The sequence below is a fragment of the Aulostomus chinensis genome, chromosome 12 (genome assembly GCF_037954235.1).
Source record: "Aulostomus chinensis isolate RoL2024-O1b breed Wild chromosome 12, RoL_Achi_v1.0, whole genome shotgun sequence".
Lineage (NCBI taxonomy): Eukaryota > Metazoa > Chordata > Actinopteri > Syngnathiformes > Aulostomidae > Aulostomus > Aulostomus chinensis.
In genome coordinates, this window is record NC_141331.1 from 29280483 (window position 1) to 29301571 (window position 21089).

Sequence of the window (21089 nt, forward strand, 5' to 3'; positions counted from 1 at the left end):
GTGTGGAGCAGAATATGGCGTTGGCCTGTTTGTTTGCACGGCACTGATGTTCAGATCTCTGGTGTTCAGAGATGGCTTTGGTTTCTGGTTCCATGCTGTCCAAGCAACAGAACACAGCCCTGGGAAGCTGGACAGGGTCAGACTCAGGCTCAGGGTGGTTCACATCTGTGTGTTGTGTCAGAGAGTTGCATTGTTTGTTTTATCAGCATTTTTGGCCTCGTGACATTGATGTGGAATCGATCCTTGCTTCGACCTCCATGTTCGTGGACCGTGATGACGACGTCTACTGCATGTTCATCCAACCCTGCATCACAGATAAATCATTTGTCATCTTGTCAGATGCCTCTGATGTTAATTCAATGTTTGCATGTTTTTCGTAGACATGTTATTGACTTTTTAAGTTTTAAATCTTTTTCTTTTTATTAATTTTGTGTGGTCTCCAACTGTTAAGCTGCTCTTGCTGCAGTTTGTTTTACATGTGACTAAAGGCTACACAAGTTATCAAAATGTTAAGTTTGCTGTCATATCTTTCCAGTCATTCAAAATGTAACATCACCACATATAGTTGAAAAATGTTTCCAGTGTTTTATAAAAATAAAAATGTGTGGTCATCAATGTTTTTGTTTTCATTTTACATTTTATTTGGAAATGTTACCATGATGAAAGCACTCACATGTAAAGAAGCTCAAGGTGAGATGTGTATTTCACTCTCCATGGGATTCGTAGTTGAACTCTCGCCATAGTTCAGTTGTCACTTCTGAGAAGGGTTCAAAGATCGAGTCCCAGAAAAGAGTGACGTTAACTTTTGTCTCCAGTGAAAATAAATGGGCTCGCGTGGACACTCGACCACAGTTGATGGAAACTCAGAGAGTTTCAAGGGCCAGAATTGCTGGGTTCCAGCCACTAAAGCACAGATGCGACTCTTGAGTCTGTGGGGGTCCCAAGCAAAAATTCCTTTGGACAAAATTCTTGCTTGGCTTGTCCCAGCAGCAAGTGTGCTGAGAGCAGCTCTTGGGGGCCCCCTAGTGTCTCTCAGGGCCCCAAGCATCTTACCTTACCTCTTGACAAGCTGCACCTCTACTGAAGCATCAGATTCAGCATGATGTGAGTATGAAAGCTGATACTAATACTTACAACATTCTGATATTTATGCTAGTATTACTAGTGGTAGGACTACTAGTACCAGTACTACTAGTGGTAGGAAATGTCAGCCTGAGGCTCTGTAAGACTGCAGCCTCCACCAGCAGCAGCTCCAGTTGGGGATCTGGGAGGTGTACCAGTATTACTTTTAGTAGTGATACTTGTACCCGTATTAGTAGTTGTAGCCCTATGAGTACCGGTAATATTAGTGGCAGGAGGTGTCAACCTGAGGCTCTGCAGGTCTGCAGCAGCATCAGTCAGGGATCTGGGAGGTGAACCAGTACTACAAGTGTTAATAGTTCTCTTACCAGTACTATTAGTGGGAGTACTACTAGTGCCAGCACTACTTCTTATCTGACATCTATCTGGTGAATCCTGCCAAGTACTCAGATGTTGAACTGAGAGGAGCTCAATCAGTTACCTGAGGCAGGATTGTGGACATTTCTGACACATGATATGCGTTGGCCCTGCCATGGACTGGTGACCTGTCCAGGGGGAAGGCTGCTGGGATAGGCTCCACCCCCACCACCCTGAACAGGAGGAGAGGGAGAAGATGGAGGGATGGATGGATGATAGAGGGATGGATGGATGATGGATGGAGGGATGATGGATGATGGATGGATGGATGATGGATGGAGGGATGATGGATGGAGGGATGATGGATGGATGTTTACAATCAATGAATCAAACTGTCAGTGCATCCAGAGCAGTTTCCTGAGAAACTCTGCTGCCATCTAGCGTCTGAAATCTCAACCAACGACACGTAGGTTGCTGCGTCGGGGAGGCTTCCCTGACGTCACTACGTTCACCGTGAGGTCGCCTGAACTGTGCACCGCAACCAGCAAAGACCTGAAGCCACATGTGAGTGAAGCGCAATTTTGACCAAGTTAAAGTCCGTTTCTCTCCAGTATTCTGGTATTTAACCGCAAGCAGAAGCTTTTACACGCCAGACGACTACGAAGTACTGCTAAGTACTACTGTGCTCGTGGCTTCCGTCTCTGGACCACACGGCTAGAATGTTCTCGGTGTATAACTATGAAAGACGAACGAGGTCGAGCTGCGAAACACGAATCCAGGTTGACAAGCTGTTGTGGTCAATTCGGCATTTAATTCAGAGGTGTCCAGGACCCGGTTCACGACTTTGGACGTGTTTAGGTGTCGTTGAAGCGGGAGGCAGCGAATGGGCACGAGCCCCCGGTAGCCCGTCGGCACTCGGCTGTAAGTGGTCGATGTTCCACCACAGTTCGATGAATCAGTGCTCCTCTTCCTCCTGCTCCTCTTCCTCCTGCTCCTTCTCGGGTCCATCATGGGTTTGTAGTATTATAATACGGTGCTGGTGTTAGTATTGTAGTGTCCCCGTGTAGTTGTGGTACTGGTGTCTCAGATATGCAGTATAGTTCCTCTGGCAACATGATAGAAATTGTATTGTATTCAAGTTGAATTGAACTTGTGATGAAAGATCAGGAGGATCAGAGTACAGGTATGATCATGAAGCCTTCACCTGGGGGCGGAGCTCTGTGCCCCTTGCCCACAGCAGCTGGAGGCGCTGGTGAAAAGATGCCAGGTTTGAGAGGTCAGAGGTCACTGTGACTCCTCAAAACACCCTTTTGGCTTTAAATCAATTATCACATCATACTATTGATAAAATTACCTCTATTGTCAGACCTCAGAAGTGGTGACCCAAATATTCTCGGGACCAAAGGTCAAGCTTGCTGTGACGCCATTTTGTTCTGGTTGGTATCCTACATACTAGCGGGTTCGCAGAGGGAAGTAGAAGCCAGCCTGACGCTCATCTGGTCTTCTTGCAGGTCCACGATGGCCCTCACACAGGTGTCCTCCAACAAGTGTGCTGGTGGTCTCCAGAAGGTGTTTGAACACGACAGGTGAGATCACGTGTGAACATTGGCCGCTCTGAAGGTGTGTGAGGACTCATGGTGTGTGTGTGCGCTCGCGCTCTGTCTGTGCAGCTTGGAGCTGAAGTGTAAGATGAAGTTCGCTGTGTACCTGCCTCCCAAGGCTGAGCGAGACAAATGTCCCGTCATGTACTGGCTCTCAGGTGAGACGCGCACAGATGACATCACTTGCATTTGCCCTTCCCCGGGCTGTCCTATGGTACGCAGGATGAGAGGGTGGCGACATGCGGCCGGAACTCTCATGAAAGGGTTACTGGTCTGATAGTCTCGTGTCTCTGCAGGTCTCACCTGTACTGAGCAGAACTTCATCACCAAAGCGGGCAGCCAGTTGTCTGCTGCAGAGAACGGCATCATCGTGGTGGCTCCAGACACTAGCCCCCGTAGGGAACTCTCTCTCACACACACACACACACACACACACACACACATACACACACCCTTGTACTTATATCTTTGTGTGGACTTTCATTGATGTAATGCATTCCCTTGCCCATACGGGTCAAAGTCAAGGCTTACTGGCCAAATCCAGCCCATCCGGCCTGTGACATCATTTTATACAGATCTGTTATGATTGTTACTAATTGCCCAGTGAGATGAAGCACACAAACTACAGATCCCATAATGCAGCGCAAAAGCTGCCTTGCTGGATGGTAGGCTACCCGTGAACGTTCCCGCGTTAATCAAGTCAAGCGTCTGTTGCTTATTACCCTTATTACCCCATTGTCAAGTCAAAGCTACCCTGGAACAGTGGTGAAGAGAAAATTTGATTCTAAAACTGGACCTTTCGTAACCGATGGGAGGCTGAGAACATGTTGACAGGCATTGCTGGTAAACCCATGTGTCTTGTTTTTGGTGCCAATGTGGCTATAATTAAGGATATAATCTAAGACAGCACTACGAGATAAAATATCAGGATAAGCTGGAAAAACCTGAACGCAGAGCAGAAGCTACAGGTAGTAGAAAAGTTGAAGAAGTGTCTGACACATGAGGTTTTTCACCAGAGCAAAATCACAAAGTGAAGCTTCAGTGAAAGCAAGTTCTATTTCATCCCTGCTGACCGCCAGAGGGCAGTGCTTAAAGCACTTAATGTTCCCTTCGCTCATGCGCATTCCGAGTATGAATACCAACAACGTAACCTGTGACCCCCGGTTGACCCAGAACAGGCAATATCTTCTGGTGTCATCAGGGGTTCTGTTCCATTTTTTCTTCTCGCGTGCAGTCCGTATGCATCTGGCAGCATCGGCTAACTGCTCTCTAAACTTGTAAGACCCTGATTTCTTCGGTCTACATTTCTCCTCGGTACCGTCGCTGGACACGTTTGTCTTTGGTTTGTTTTCCAGCATCTCACTGCAAGCTAGTACCCTGCTTACTTTGTGTAGGCAGCGTCCGCGCTCCCTCCCCCTGACGGCTGTTAATTTTGTTTGGCTCTGATTAGCTTGCTTGTGTTAGCGGCGGTGTTTGATAAGTTTTTTTTTTTTACTTATGGCTGTGCAAGTTGCGGTCACTGGCGGTGAAGGTAGCATTGCGCTCCCCACTCCCGGTAATGCAGTGGCTAGTTTTGTGTTAAAGTTTCTTTATTTCTCATTAGAAAAGAGGAGAACAATTCCTGCCGGAGCGTTCGCGGCAGTTGTTTTGTTAAGTTTTCTGATTTGCTCGGAACCTCTGCTGGTGAAGGCAGTGTTCATGCCCCCTCTTCCAGCCCGTGGTGCCCTTCTGCTGCCGTGGTTGTGCTCACATTTGGCTGACAGGAGTCTCATTTGCCCCCGTGTGTGCTAAATTCTGTCGGTCACGGGCCGACCTGAGTGCTGTCAGCGCTAAACTTCCGCTGAGCACTCTGACCTCTCCTGAGTAGGCGGCGCTGCGCCCCCTTCCCTCAGTTGAAGTGTTTTGTTGATGAATATCGTTTGCCGCTATGGATGGTAGTCATTGCTGTGTTGGCTGTGGAGCTCCTCTGCAGGCTGGTGATGGCCATGACCTCTGCCCAATGTGTCTCAGTCAGGATCATCCGATTGAGGCGATGTCTGGACAGTCAATGCATGAATTGCAGCTACATGCCACGTGCGCTGAGGGCTGCTAGATTGGCCCAGGTGGGAGGTGGGCCTTCGAGTCAGCTACCTTCGGCTCGCTCCATGCGTTCAAAACGCAGGGTTGAGCCTGCTGCTGCCCTCCAGGAAGAGGGCGAAATCAGGACATAGGCTTTTTTCAGAAGTAAGTCGACTGTCTGCGGGGTTGGCTGAAATGTGTTCACTTCTGCAAGCTGGTCCCTCTGACGCCCCTCTGGAGGCCCCAGGGGAATCCACCTGCCTGGGTTGGATCCAGAAGACGACGTTATCTCTCTGGCAATGTCGGCCTCTCACTTCCAGGACGAAGATGGAGACGGGGCCTCTTAAGCCTCAGACCCTGGCTCCCTATCCTCGGCTCAGAGCTCTTTGAGTGAGGCAGGTGATGGCTCCATGCAGGCCATTCTGTCTGCGGCCTTGGAACGCCTGCGGCTGGACATACCACAGCAGGCTGAAGCGGTGTCTGAGAGCGCCTTCTTCAGGCGCAGGCGGGCCCCCACCGCTTTTGCTGTCCCCCCCCCCCCCCCACAGGAATATCTGAGGGAGTTACATGCTTGTTGGAGGGAAACTGGGGCTCTTTCACGTCTTTCAGCTGACGGTCGAGCCCTGGCGGCCATGCATGGTGCTGCAGGAGCCGGCCTGGACCGCATACCTGCTGTTGAGCCAGGCGCTGCATCCCTCATCGTGTCTCCCGACGAGGTGCCATGGGCGGCCCTCTGGTGCACCCCAGGGGTTTTTATTCAAGGTATTTCCTCATCTCAAAGAAAACTGGTGGATTTTGCCCCATTTTAGACCTGTGGGGACTCAACCACTATATGAAGGTCTTACCATTTCAGATGGTAACTACAACGGAGGTCCTACAAACCATTGCCCATGGGGAATGGCTAACATCCATAGACCTGAAGGACGCCTACTTCCATGTCCCCATCGCACATAACCACAGGCGGTTTCTGCCCTTTGCCACTGGCAGTTCAGGGTGCTTCCACTCAGGCTCTCCCTCTCGCCGAGAGAGTTCACCAGGTGTGTTGCTGCAGCCCTCGTGCCTTTGCAGGCTCAGGGCAGGAAAATATTGCCATACCTGGACGACTGGCTGATCTGTGCGCCATCTCGTGCTCAGGTGGCCCAGGACTCAGCCCACCTGCTCTCTCATGTCGCCCAGTTGGGTCTCAAGGTACTCGTAGAGAAGAGCTGCCTGGAGCCCTCTCAGACCGTAATCTTCATCTGTGTGGCACTGGACACAAGAGCTATGAGGGCCTGCCCCTCCCCTCATCATGTGGACGATATCCTACAGCTTCTCACCTTCTTCCACAGGGGCAGGTTACTGCCCTATGTCACTTTTCAACGTCTCTTGGGAAAGCTTACGTCGGTCTCGGCTGTCGTTCCCTTGGGCTCGCTGTCGCTGCACCCTTTGCAGAGGTGGCTGAACAGCTTTCACCTCTGTGCCAAGCAGCACAGACACCTGAAGCTCACAGCACTGTCTTCTCTCCCTGGCTCAGTGGCGGGACAGGGCTTATCTGCCCAGGGGCGTCCCTATGGGCTCCATTCCGTCCCGAAGTGATGTTGTCACCACGGATGCCTGCCCTGGGGGTTGGGGTGCAGTGTGGCAGAGCAGGACAGCGCAGGAAAGGTGGTCTGTGTGAGACCGCCCAGAACACATCAGCGTGCTGGAGCTGCAAACAGTGCATGTGGCCCTCAGGCACTTCCTACCACACCTAAGAGGGAAGCATGTACTTGTGCGGTCAGACAACACCTTGGCCGTCTTCCATATCAATCATCAGGGAGGCACCAAGTCTGCACGACTGTTGCAGGTGTCCCAGGGCCTCCTGACATGGGCAGCCCACCACCTGAGCAGCCTGCGGGCAATGTATGTACCAGGGGAGCAGAACCAGCTGGCAGACCTCCTCTCCTGCCAGAAACCACCACCGGGGGAGTGGCGACTCCACCCAGAGGTGGTGCACACAATCGGGACCTTTTGCCTCAAAGGACTCTATCCACTGTCCCCTCTGGTTCTCTCTCACAGAGTCGACCAGCCCTCTGGGTCTGGATGTGCTGGTGCACCCTTCGCCAGAGGTTCTACTGTATGCTTTTCCACCACTCCCTGTGATTCGGTCAGTGCTCCACAGGGTGCTTCAGGAGGGTCACAGGATACTGCTGGTGGCCCACTTCTGTCTAGCATGGATGTGGTTTCCTCTGCTCTATAAGCTCTGTTGCGGCATGCCGTGGCCCCTCCCGGTCAGGAAGGACCTTCTATCTCAACTGGGAGGGCAGATCTGGCATCCCAACCCTCAGCGCCTGCAGCTGTGGGTCTGGCCGCTGGAGGGCCCGAGCTACTGCTAGGTGGGTGTACTGATCGTGTCAGGCAGACTATCCTGAATGCCAGAGCACCATCCACCCGGTTGCAGGATGGAAACAGGTGGAAGCTGTTCTCTGCTTGGTGCGCGAGCCGCGGTGAGGATCCAGTGCATTGCTCTGTGCAAATTATCCTCGAGTACCTACAGTCCCTCTTGGAGGGGGGTCACTCGGCCTCCACGTTAAAAGTCTCTTCGTCGTCCTCCGCTTCATCCGGTGGGTCCGGGTCGCGGGGGCAGCAGTCTCAGCAAGGAAGCCCAGACTGCCCTCTCCCCAGCCACTTCAACCAGCTCTTCTGGGAGGATCCCGAGGCGTTCCCTGGCCAGCCGAGAGATATAATCCCTCCACCGTGTCCTGGGTCGGCCTCGAGGCCTCCTCCCAGTTGGACATGCCTGGAAAACCTTCAGAGGGAGGCGCCCAGGAGGCATCCTCATCAGATGCCCGAACCACCTCAACTGGCTCCTCTCGACATGGAGGAGCAGCGGTTCTACTCTGAGTCCCTCCCGAATGACTGAGCTTCTCACCCTATCTCTAAGGGAGAGCCCAGCCACCCTGCGGAGGAAACTCATTTCGGCCGCTTGTATTTGCGATCTTGTACTTTCGGTCATTACCCAAAGCTCATGACCATAGGTGAGAATTGGAATGTAGATTGACCGGTAAATCAAGAGCCTTGCCTTTTGGCTAAGCTCCCTCTTCACCACAACAGACTGGTTTAGCAACCGCAAGACTGCGGATGCCGCCCCAATCCGCCTGTCAATCTCCCGCTCCATCTTACCCTCACTCGTGAACAAGACCCCGAGATACTTAAACTCCTCCACCTGAGCTAAGACCTCCCCCCCGACCCGGAGTGGGCAAACCACCCTTTTCTGGCTGAGGACCATGGCCTCAGACTTGGAGGTGCTGATTCTCATCCCAGCCGCTTCACATTCGGTTGCAAACTGTCCCAGCAAGAGCTGGAGGTCGTGGCCCGATGGCGCTAAGAGGACTACGTCATCCGCAAACAGCAAAGACGACATCCTCCCGCCACCAAACTCAACCCCCTCCACCACCCAGCTGCGCCTAGAAATTCTGTCCATAAAAGTTATGAACAGAACCGGTGACAAAGGGCAGCCTTGGCAGAGTCCAACCCTCACTGGGAACAAGTCTGACTTACTACCGGCCACACGGACCAGACTCTCACTCCTCCAGTAGAATGACCGAAGGGCCATCCACCCCGTACTCCCGGAGTACCCCCCACAGTATGCTCCTGGGAACACGGTTGTAAGCCTTCTCCAAGTCCACAAAGCACATGTGGACTGGTTGGGCAAACTCCCATGCCCCCTCCAGCACCCTAGCGAGGGTGAAGAGCTGATCCATGGTTCCACGGCCAGGACGAAAACCACACTGCTCCTCCTCAATCTGAGGTTCGACTATCGCCCTGACCCTCCTCTCCAGTACCCTGGCGTAGACCTTACCAGGGAGGCTGAGAAGTGTGATCCCCCGATAGTTGGAACACACCCTCTGGTCCCCTTTCTTAAAGATGGGGACCACCACCCCGGTCTGCCACTCCAAAGGCACTTCCCCCGATGTCCACGCAGTGTTGCAGAGACGTGTCAGCCAAGACAGCCCCACTACATCCAGAGCCTTGAGATACCCAGGGCGGATCTCATCCACCCCCGGGGCTCTGCCTTTGCAAAGTTGTTTAACTGCCTCGGCGACTTCTGACCCGGAGATTGGACGACCCCCCCCCCCCCCCAAGCACTCCCCAGACTCTGTCTCCTCCACGGAGTACGTGCTGGTGGGATTGAGGAGTTCCTCAAAGTATTCCTTCCACCACCCAATTATCTCCCCAGTTGACGTCAGCAGCCTCCCACCCCCACTGTAAACAGTGTGGGCAAGTTGCCGCCTTCCCCCCCTGAGGCGACGGACGGTTTGCCAGAACCTTTTTGGAGCTGACCGAAAGTCGTTCTCCATGGCCTCACCGAACTCTTCCCACGCCCGAGTTTTTGTTTTGGCGACCGCCAAAGCTGCACACCGTTTGGCCTGCCGGTACCGGTCAGCTGCCTCTGGAGACCCACAGGCCAGCCATGCCCTGTAAGCCTCCTTCTTCAGCCTGACGGCTCCCCTCACCTCTGGTGTCCACCAGCGGGTTCGAGGATTACCCCCGCGGCCGGCCCCAGCAGCCTTGCGGCCACAGCTCACAGCAACCGCCTCGACAATGGCAGAGCGGAACATGGCCCATTCGGACTCAATGTCCCCCACTGCCCCTGGGATGCGGTCAAAGCTCTGCCGGACGTGGGAGTTGAAAATCGTTCTGACTGGTTCTTCTGTCAGGCGTTCCCAACAAACCCTCACTACTCGTTTGGGCCTGCCAGGTCTGCGCGGCATCTTCCCCTGCCATCTGATCCAACTCACCACCAGGTGGTGATCAGTTGACAGCTCAGCTCCTCTCTTCACCTGAGTGTCCAGAACATGCGGTCGCAGGTCAAATGATACGACTATAAAATCGATCATAGACCTGCGACCTAGGGTGTCCTGGTGCCATGTGGGCATCCTTATGCTCGAACATGGTGTTCGTTATGGCCAAACTGCGACTTGCACAGAAGTCCAATAACTGAACACCACTCGGGTTCAGGTCGGGCCTGTCATTCCTCCCAATCACACCTCTCCAGGTCATGCTGTCGTTGCCCACGTGAGCGTTGAAGTCTCCCAGTAGGACAATGGAGTCCCCAGCCGGGGCACCATCCAGTACCCTTCCCAAGGACTCCAAAAAGGGTGGGTACTCTGAACTGGTGTTCGGCGCATATGCGCAGACCACAGTCAGGACCCGTTCCCCGACCCGAAGGCGCAGGGAAGCAACCCTTTCGTCCACGGGGGTAAACCCCAACGTACAGGCAGAGAGTCGAGGGGCAACCAAAAAGCCCACCCCCGCCCTCCGCCTCTCACCCGGAGCAACTCCAGCAAAAGAGAAAGTCCAACCCCTCTCAAGGACTCGGGTTCCGGACCCAGAGCTATGTGTCGAGCTGAGGCCGACTATATCTAGCCGGTAACGCTCAACCTCTTCCACCAGCTCCAGCTCCTTCCCCACCAGAGAGGTAACGTTCCATGTCCCAAAAGCCAGCTTCCATGTCTGTGGTTCAGACAGCCGAGGCACCCGCCTGAAACCGCCACCCAAACCACATTGCACCGGACCCCTCCGGTTCCCCCGATGAGTGGTGAGTCCAAGGGAGGACGTGCCTGTGTCTCCTCTTCGGGCTTGGCCCGGCCACCAGGCGCTCGCCTTCGAGCCCCCACCCCGGGCCTGGCTCCAGGGCGGGGCCCCGGTGCCCCTCCAGGCAGGGTACATGTAGCACTTGCTGGTTTTTCCATGAAGGGTCTGTTGAACCGTTCTTTGTCTGGCCCTTCGCCTAGGACCAGTCTGCCTTGGGTGACCCTACCAGGGGCAAAATGCCCCCGACAGCATAGCTCCTAGGGTCACTAGGGCACTCAAACTCCTCCACCACGGTAAGGTGACGGTTTCAGGAGGAGTTAAAAGTATATCTAGGTATATATAAAGCAATATCCTGTCGACACAGCAGGGTTGAGAATCGCACAGTGGGAAGTCATAGCCTGGTGTTACTCTTCCTGAGGGGGGCTCGTAGGGTATGCCCCCCCAAGAGTCCTATGTTCTCCAGCATGGGACCTGCCTGTTGTGCTGGACACCCTGTGCCAACCTCCCTTTGAACCCTTAGAGCGAGCAGGGCTCAAGTGGCTGTAATACAAGACTGCTTTTCTGCTGGCAGTTGTTGCAAAGCGTGTTAGTGAACTGCACGCACTGTCAGTTAGTCTCTCGTGCCTGAGATGGAATTCGGATGGCTCAGGGGTCTCACATTGTGGCCGAATGCGGCTTTTCTTCCAAAGGTGCTGTCTGGCCCACAGCTCAAACTTCCTGTGAGACTCGCACGGTTTGACCCTCGGCCAGGGGGGGGGGGGGGGACAGGCTGGAATTGTTGTGCCCCGTGTGAGCCCTATCACTATATGTTGCAGCTATCATTAGCATCCGGCGTTCAGACCAGTTCTTTGTGTGCCACGGCGGCCCTTACATTGGTTGATCTCTCTCGAAGCAGCGGCTCTCCCACTGGATAGTGGATGTCATGCGACACGCATATGAGGCGAATGACCGCCCCCCGTCATCTAATGTGAGGTGCCATTCCACCAGGAGTGTTTCAACCTCATGGGCTGCCCTGAGAGGAGTGCCCCTGGAGGCTATATGTGCTGCCGCTTCATGGGCATCACCTACCACGTTTACCAGGTTCTACAGGGTGAATGTAGCCACTCCCCATTCCCTGAGTACGATTCTCCTATCGGAGTCCTCCGAGTCAACCCGATGAAGTGTGTACTGGGGATTCCTCGTGACTCTGCTGGTATTGGTCATTCAGTGCTTTAAGCACCGCCCTCTGGCGGTCAGCAGGGATGAAATAGAACGAGAGTTACGAATGTAACTGCGGTTCTATGAATCCCCAATGACCGCCAGAGCATTCTGTCACTCTGAATCCTCGTGTTGTCGCGAGAAGGCTCTGCAGGAACAGAACTCCTGATGACACCGGAAGATATTGCCTCTCCTGGGTCTTCCGGGGGGCACAGTTGACATTGTTGGTATTCATACTAGGTTTGCGCATGTGCGAAGAGAACATTCAGTGCTTTAAGCACCGCCCTCTGGCGGTCTTTCGGGATTCATGGAACCGCAGTTACATTCGTAACTCTCGTTTTCTTGTGGCAGAGGAGATCAGCTAAGCCATTTATCGAGGCAGAGTTTCTGAAGAGCTGCTTGATGAAGATGTGCGCCATCTTGTGTCCAGACAAAATGCAGATGTTGGCAAATGTAAGCCTGAGAAGAAATACAGTTGCTGATGCTGTTTGTGAGATGGCCACTGATTTAAAAGCCCAATTGACTGAAAGTAGCATGTAATTTATTGCATACGCGGTTGCTGTGGATGAAAGTACTGACAGGCATAGTGTGTATCTTTTAGATGTATCTATGTGTGGACCCTATGAGCCAATAGCAACCACATGTCCTTTGATATGTGCACTGATGGTGTGTTTGCTGAATAACAGTAAAGCAAGTCGAGTCTGCGTCTAATGACGGACGCTGCCCTCCACGCGGCTCCAACTGTACGCATGTTTGGTAGCACACGTGTGAGAAGCTGTTCTCAGTGATGAAGATGACCAAAACAGCGCATAGGAGTGGCCTCACTAATGACACAGAACCACGACGCAGAACCTTCCACCAGAACACAGAACCTTCCACCAAACCTAGACGAACTGGTGGCCAAGAGATGGTGCCAAGCATCCAGCAAAACAAAATGACATAATAGCAAAGAAAACTGGATGTTTTGATTTATTACTTTTAAGTTTTACTTAAGAACACGCTTTTTATTATTTTTTCATTTCTCCTGGCAGCATGTTCATATTTCTACCTTGTATAATTTTGACAGGTTAGTAGAGAGCAAAATATTTTAAGTTTTTTTAAAGATTAAGTGTATTTATTCTGGAATAATATTCCTGTCTGCTTTTGGGTCAAAGACGTGGCATGTCAATTCTGGTGTCCAAAGCATATTTATAATGTTAAAAATATGTAAGGATTGTAAAAACTATGTCACTCACTGACTTGATGTTGCTATCTTGTCCAAATAACAATATTATGTATTTTTGAACTTTTATGGCATTTTTTGTTGTCTATCTTGAATTCATATATTTCAATGATAGCAATACAGGTCATTGTCATCGATTTTTGTGAAGTGATTGCCTAAAAATGAACCAATAATTATGCTACATTATTATATAACTATAATTATATAATTTTTATTGTAATTATTCTATGCTATAATATGATGCAAAGCCTGCGGAGCTAGTTCAGGCAGGGTAAGCGTGTCACTGATCAGCTGATCATCATCAGCTATTTCTCTGCCCAGAAAATGCCTAGTTAGGGGAATCTTTACTTGGTCGGTAAGGTATTCAATCTCCGCTGGTCCGGGCCGAGCTTTCGTTCACCAGGGAACCAGTTCATGTGGGTGGCGTGGCTCAATGGTGTCTTGTCCGGATGAGGGGGGGGGTTAGGGTTAGCCTAACCCGGAGTTCTCGCTGTCGCTGTACTGCCAGGCCAAGGTGCGAAGAGGTCGAATTTTTCTTGACTTGGCCTTTTATCTGGTCAGGCCAGTGATGTCACTTCCTGTTGGACATACTGGCTCTCAGCCAATGGCGGCGCGGCACGCGAACTTCTGGTCAAGTGGGGGGCGAGTTTTTTTTTGGGGGGGGGGGGGGGGTCAGTGGCCAGAGATGATCCCCCTTTTAATGACCCTTTGTTTTAAGAGCGTGTGGTCACTCCTAATGCACTCCTCGAAGGCCTTAAGTCCTTTCTTCAGGTAGATTAGTTGTCAAATCTCTGAATTAATCTGTTCTCCTGGTTGTGTTGGCACAACACAGCTGTGTCCCTTCCATGTAACAGAGCCAAAAACAAGTGATGGTGACACCTGTGCATGCATAGACCATGAAAACGTCCAGATCCTTGCTGAGAAACCTGCCTAAAGTGGCTTAGTAAAAACAGTAAGCGTTTCAGAGTTACTGGCCAGTGTCGTGTGCGATGCTAAAAGAAAGGACCGCATGTATCATGTCTGTGTGGACTGCTGTTATAAGGAGATAAAAATAAATCTTCAAAAACAAAACACATTCACTACATGGCAGCAGTGAGGAAGAGTCAAGACCACAAGCGGTGATAAGGAATGCACAAACTTCATCAAAAAAGAATGTAGGCGGTACATGGCAGGACCTATTTGGAACACTCAGTGAGAAACTTGATGTGCTTGCCAAGCATCATTACATCTGGTTACACCAGGTTGGGCAGTGCAGAGCCCTTAAAGACACCATCACAGACACTGAAGCCGTGTTCCAAACGGATTTCTCTGAGAATTATGCCTGCAAACTCCATAGAGAAATCTAAGCTTTCCATTTGGCGGAAGTCATCAACAGGCCACCATTTACACAGGCGTGGTATACACATCTCAGGGAATACAGTCTTTTGCAACAATTTCAGACAGCCTACGCCATGATGAGCGAGCCGTGTGGGGACACATTGAGCCAATTCTAAAGCATATTAAGATGCATAACCCCAGTCTGACAACTATCCACTTCATAAATGATGGGCCTGTGACTCAATATAGAAACAAAAACAACTTCTATCTGCTGTGCACACTTCCCTTCATCATGGGCGTCAAGCAAATCACATGGAACTTTTCAGAAAAGGCTCAAGGAAAAAGTGCACCAGATGGAGTTGGTGCTGCTGTGAAGCGCACTGCAGATGAAAAAGTGAAAATGGGTGCTGACATCCAGAGACCTCTTTGATGCATTACAAAGCACAATTTCAAGTAAAAAATACTTTTGGATCTCAGAAGATGACATCCTGAGACATGACGAAGCTGTCCCTGAAAAGATGCCAGTCATAAAGGGCACCATGAAAATTCATCAAATTGTGTCTCTCAACCCAGGGAAGCTGAGACACAGAGAAGTGTCCTGTTTCTGCAGCCGAGGAACAAACAGTGACTGTGACTGCCACAGTCCTAATGAGGTAGACTTAGTAGCACAGAGCACACAGAGAAGACCTCCACAAGCTCAATACGTGCAACCAGTCAATCACACCAGACCTAGCTGGCAGATTTGTAGTTGTCAAATATGATGGCGTCGGTCTAGTTGTAAAACTAGTGAGTGATGAACTTGAAGTGAGCTGCATGCCGCAGATAATGAGCAAAAACACATTTGTGTGGCCAACAACCCCTGATGTGGTCTTTGTTCTACTTTGCATCAGATATGCAAGCCAGAGCCACCAACAAACCGCACATCAAAGTTATGTAACCAGGACTGGGAAACACCTGTCCAGGGTGAACCCCGCCTCTCACCTGAAAGGCTGCTGGGATAGGCTCTAGCCCCCCTGCGACCCTTAACAGGATAAGAGGGAGAACGTGGATGGATGGATGGATAGATGGATGGATGGATGGATTTTGTATCAGAAACTTCTTCGGTTGAGTTTTTACAGATGCTGCTCCTTTTGTTGTGCTTTAAGTGGGAATGGATGGATGGATGGAATTTGGAACAGTGCATTTTGAGTTTATTATTTTAAAAAGTAACACCGTTATCATTGGGAGGATGGTTTAATAAGTTTTGAATGATACCCTATTGGTTGATGACTTGTCATTTGTATTGACTATTCAGGAAAATCAGAAAAATATCAATCGTATAATTTGGAACGTGTTGTAAAGTGGGCAATTGCCGTTTCACCCTAAACATCTCAGCTGACTGCCTGACCCCTGACCCTAACCCTAAACCTGACCAGAACCTGATTCTGACCTCGATCCCAAAATCAAGTCTTGACCTTTAAATGGCCTTTTGAAGACGTGAGGACCGACTAAAACGTCCTCACTCTGTTGGTTAAATACCTATTTTAGTCCTCCAGGTGTAGCAAGTACAAGAGCGCACACACACACACACACACACTCATGTCCACAGATATCCTCACACACACTCATTCCTACACACACATACAGACTCACACACACTCACTCACACTCAACAACAAAACAACGTGTCCCGTCCTGACTCAGGGGGCTGTGGCATCGAGGGGGAGGACGAGAGCTGGGATTTCGGAACTGGAGCTGGTTTCTATGTGGACGCCACCCAGGACCCCTGGAGGACCAACTACCGCATGTATTCCTACATCACCATGGAGGTATGATGATGTCACCTGCTCACCTCAGGAATTCACTGTTAGCCTTTCAGCTAATGGGCGATGCGCTTCTGTGTTTCTCAGCTGCCCAAACTGATCAATGCCAACTTCCCCACCGACCCAGATAGGATGTCCATCTCTGGCCATTCTATGGGGGGCCATGGGGCACTCATCTGTGCCCTGAAGAACCCTGGCAAGTACAAGGTACCCCCTCAGGAGTAGGGTTCTCTCTGCTAACTGGTATTTGCTCTGTGTACAAAGCTGCAAGCTGCTGTCTGATACGCTGAACCTGGTTTTGTCAGTTGGTTCAAGTCTCTTTTCAAATCTTTGCTGAAGCCAGAATGTCAATCCAAAGACTTGGGTAGTAATACTACATGGTACAGGTCTGAGTGCTTCCACTGAACCAATGTCGCCCCGGCCGAGAATCTTTAGGAGAGCAAGCAGAAAACACAGGACTGCACAGTAAATCCCACTGCAAAGTTCATGTCATACAAAGCATTGAATTTTAACATAATTTCAGTCTTATCTGCTGACCTAATGGAAGTTTCCTGTCCGTGAAACGCAAGAGGAAGTGATGATGTGTTTTGGGCCAAATATTTAGAGCAGATGGTACAGGTCATTTTGTTGTTGGTTAGTTGTGCAGTATCTAAAGCTGCAAAACCAATACACTTCTATCATCCATCCATCCATCCATCCCTCCCTCCATGTTCTCCCTCTTCTCCTGTTCAGGGTGGGGGGGGTGGAGCCTATCCCAGCAGCCTTCCCCCTGGACAGGTCACCAGTCCATGGCAGGGCCAACACATAGAGACAGACAACCATTGGCTCTCCCAGCCACGCCTACGGTCAATTTAGAGTCTGGATTAACCTGGTCCCCTCTTGATGTCTTTGGACTGTGGAGGAAGCTGGAGTACCAGAGAGAACCCAGCAGGAACAGGGAGAACATGGAGACTCACCCAGAAAGACCCCGTGCTGCAGCCGGGGCTCCACCCACAACCTTCTTGGTGGGGGCCACAGTGAGGACCACTGCTCAACCGCGCTGCCCATCAATCGACTTGATTTATGAATTATTAGATTCTAAGACTAGCATGTAGAGTAAATGCATTGTTTTACTGAACTGCTGCAGACTGTGCAAAAGTGAGAAATGTCTAAACTGTGGCTGATGGTACCTGTAGGGGCAGGTGGAACATTTATTGAAGGGGACTCAACGTTGCTGGGTTTTCCAGCCTGTCAAGGATCCACACCTGTACATAGCAGCAGAAATGTTCCGTTAATGACATTATGCCAAGTCCCTCCTCCTCCAAACAAGCTAGCACTGAACTTGCAAGCAAAAGGTTGACAAGCAGACTCAACTCTGACTGATCAATCCTGTTCGAGCATCCTTTACCTGTAGAACGTAGAACTTGGCTTCAATCCTCTACTGAAACGTCTGAAAAAAGATTCTGGTGAGTTTGTCGTGGAACGATTGTTTGGAACCGAACTGAATGGAGCGTCAGCAATCCCTGAGGACTTAGCAAGAACTGGAGCTCCTTTCTCAAGAGTTTTAGAGAATGGGAACAGTTCTTGTCATGGTGGCACCATAGCATCCTGGTGGTCACTTATTTGGAACCCGAGCTGAAGGTAACAGACTTTAGTCTGGCTTGGACAAACTTGCTGAGTTGTTTTCCTGTTCTCTCCAGGCTGAAATGTGTTTAGTGTGTCCCAGAGGTTCCTGCTTGGGTGGGGGGCTCGACCATCCCCACCCACTTGCCTATCTATCCATCTATCCATCCATCCATCCATCTATCCATCTATCTATCTATCCAACTATCATCTATCCATCCATCCATCCATCTATCTATCATCCATCTATCCATCATCCATTCATCTATCCATCCATCTATCTATCATCCATCCATCCATCTATCTATCATCCATCTATCCATCTATCTATCATCCATCCATCCATCCATCCATCTATCCATCTATCTATCTATCATCCATCTATCTATCCATCTATCTATCATCCATCTATCTATCATCTATCTATCATCTATCTATCTATCCATCCATCTATCTATCCATCTATCATCCATCTATCCATCTATCTATCTATCCATCCATCTATCTATCATCCATCTATCTATCCATCTATCTATCTATCATCCATCTATCCATCTATCATCTATCTATCCATCTATCTATCCATCTATCCATCTATCTATCTATCCATCCATCTATCTATCTATCCATCCATCTATCTATCATCCATCTATCTATCCATCTATCAATCTATCATCCATCTATCCATCTATCTATCATCTATCCATCTATCCATCTATCTATCTATCTATCCATCTATCTATCCATCTATCCATCTATCTATCTATCTATCTATCTATCCATCCATCTATCTATCCATCCATCTATCTATCATCCATCTATCTATCCATCTATCTATCTATCTATCTATCCATCCATCCATAGTCCAGGAGGAACATGTAGCCAATCTGGACAAGGTATTTCAAGGTGATGTCATCAGGTGCTTTACTCAGCAGGCGGCGAGGTCCTAGAGCTCATGAAACTGGTGAAATTGATGTGTTGGTGATGTGTTGAAGGTGATCTGAACTGGAACCACTGGTCTTGACCTGGAACCAGTGGTTGTGAGGGACTAGGCTGACACCTTCAGGTCGTGTGATGATGCTGGTGTGTGTGGTGCAGGCAGTGTCGGCGTTCGCCCCCATCTGTAACCCTGTGCAGTGCCCCTGGGGACAGAAAGCCTTCTCTGGATACCTGGGGTCAGATCGCTCCACCTGGGAGGTAAGAGTAACACCAGCATCGTTGTTGTTGAGGTGTTAGTGGGGTCAGTAGCCTGTGTGTCCACCTGCAAACCAAACTCTCCCACCCGCTCAGGCTTATGATGCCACGGTGCTGGCGGCGACGTACTCCGGTCCCCAGCTTGACATCCTCATCGATCAGGGCCGTGATGACCAGTTCCTGTCAGCCAGCCAACTTCTGCCTGACAACCTGATCGCTGTCTGCTCTGAGAAGAAAATCCCTGTCGTGTTCCGACTTCAGCCGGTGAGTAACTGGAGGACTGATGGTGTAACCATGTGATGTCAGGCTGCAACAACGAATCGATAAATTGATTAAAAGTTGATCACTAAGCCGAGACATCTACGTCATCTAATATCTAGACCTGCTGTGCCAGATTATAGAGTCAAGAACATGAAATGACTAGAGTGTATTTTTTCAAATGAAAAATAAATGTTCTGTTTTTTTAATTTTTATCATCTTTATTGTTTGTTAGAACATGCCTAAAACAAACTTCATGCTAAATTGTAAAGGTAATTGCAAAAAAGTGGGATAACCCGATTCATCAATACAATAATCGCAGATTAATCGATAATTCAATAAATTGTTAGTTGTAGCCTTAATGTGATGGCATGTTTGGGCGAAGCCTGTCTCCCAGGCTTTGCAGGTCCTGGTTTCTGACCAGCCGTAGTGGGCCCTAAATGCTCCTGATGAGCAGGCTGGCACCCTGCACGGCAGCTCCACTATCAGTGAGTGAGTGAACGGGTGAATGCGACGACAGTGTGAAGCGCTTTGAGTGCCGCTATGGTAGAAAGTTGCTGTATGAAAATGAGTCCATTTTCCATCCATGTGGCCCGATAGACACAAAATTACCTGCACAAAAGCTTTACTTGTTTGAAAGTAATATGCACTGTCAGGCCACGCCCCTAGCCAGCCTCAGCCTCGCTCTCCTGGTCTCTAGCCTCAGCCGACACCTCGCCGCTTCCTCAGCTGCTCGCATCCAAATGTGGTACGTTATTGGTTGTGCTGGTAAACACAGTGCAGAAAATCATGACCTGAATCTACTGTGCTGATCCATGCATGACTCGTGGTTCACGTGTGACGCCTGCTACTGTATAAAAACATGCTGGGTGTCAGGGTCACATGGTTGTGAGCTGCCTCCAGGTGATTAAACCCACGCACTGGCTTGGTGTTCCGGCTGGGACGCGGTTCACGTCCATCCTCTTCGTTGCTCTGTAGTGCAGCAACATGCAGTATTTTAGTCAGATCTTAAGTGTCGCAATGTAATCAGGGCTAAATTTCTGTCCGCTTCTTCACCAGCAAGTAGTCGTGATGTATCCCCCCTCCATCTCAGCACCCATGGCTGAGACAGCGGGCAGCGCACACATGAGATGGAACGCAACACTGCGCTGCATGAAACATAACCCTCAGTATATTTCATGTGTCTTGTTTTCCACAAAATGGAATTGAAATTCCATTAAATACCCAAACCTAAACAGAACAGCTAAGTGGTTGAAAATGTGTTGGCGTTCACAGCAGGTGGTCTGAGTTGAAAGAGTCAGGCTCCGCCCCCTTTCAGGTTGCTGACAGATTTACTTTTGTGCTTGATGCTGCAGGGCTATGACCACAGCTACTACTTCATCTACTCCTTCATGAAGGACCACATCCAGCACCACGCCAAGTACCTCAATGCCTAAGCCGCCACCAGCTGCACGTCGACACCTCGCTGCTTTGGACTCAACAGCTGCACCAGAACAAACGTGTGTGATCATGTGACTGTGTGTTTGGGCGGAGCCTGTCTCTGAGGCTTCACAATAAAATGCTTGCACGTTCTTTGTAGTGTGACCTGCAACTGATTATCAAGGTAGAGAGAGCTCCGCCCACTGACATGAATGTTGGCATGGTGACTTGTCAGTGTACCAGGCAAATGAAGGAGCCAGTAAAATGGTGGTGTGGTTGTCTGTTTAATTTAAAATTATATTTTAACACATTTCTTGTTGCTTCCTGAAGCTGACAGTGTGATTTTGATGATGACCACCAGGAGGCGTGAGTGGCAGCTGAGGTGTTTACTGGTGAACATCCAGTACAGTAGAGACAGTAGTGACA

At 50.1% G+C, this 21089-nt stretch overlaps 1 protein-coding gene across 3 annotated transcripts; it reads left to right on the forward strand.

The window, feature by feature from the left end:
* The first annotated feature begins 1919 nt into the window (after positions 1-1919).
* esd (esterase D/formylglutathione hydrolase) lies at positions 1920-20815 on the forward strand. Of its 3 annotated transcripts, none has more exons than XM_086221072.1 (10): positions 1920-2001; positions 2804-2873; positions 2949-3023; positions 3108-3196; positions 3335-3433; positions 16072-16196; positions 16278-16397; positions 18891-18989; positions 19083-19250; positions 20600-20815. In XM_086221072.1, exons 3-10 carry the CDS (start codon positions 2956-2958, stop codon positions 20678-20680), a joined length of 849 nt encoding a protein of 282 aa, XP_086077198.1. In that variant the 5' UTR covers positions 1920-2001; positions 2804-2873; positions 2949-2955; the 3' UTR covers positions 20681-20815. The 3 variants fall into 3 exon arrangements, with proteins under 3 accessions (XP_086077198.1, XP_086077197.1, XP_086077196.1); XM_086221070.1 differs by lacking the exon at positions 1920-2001 and adding an exon at positions 2628-2713; XM_086221071.1 differs by lacking the exon at positions 2804-2873.
* The last annotated feature ends 274 nt before the right edge of the window (positions 20816-21089 follow it).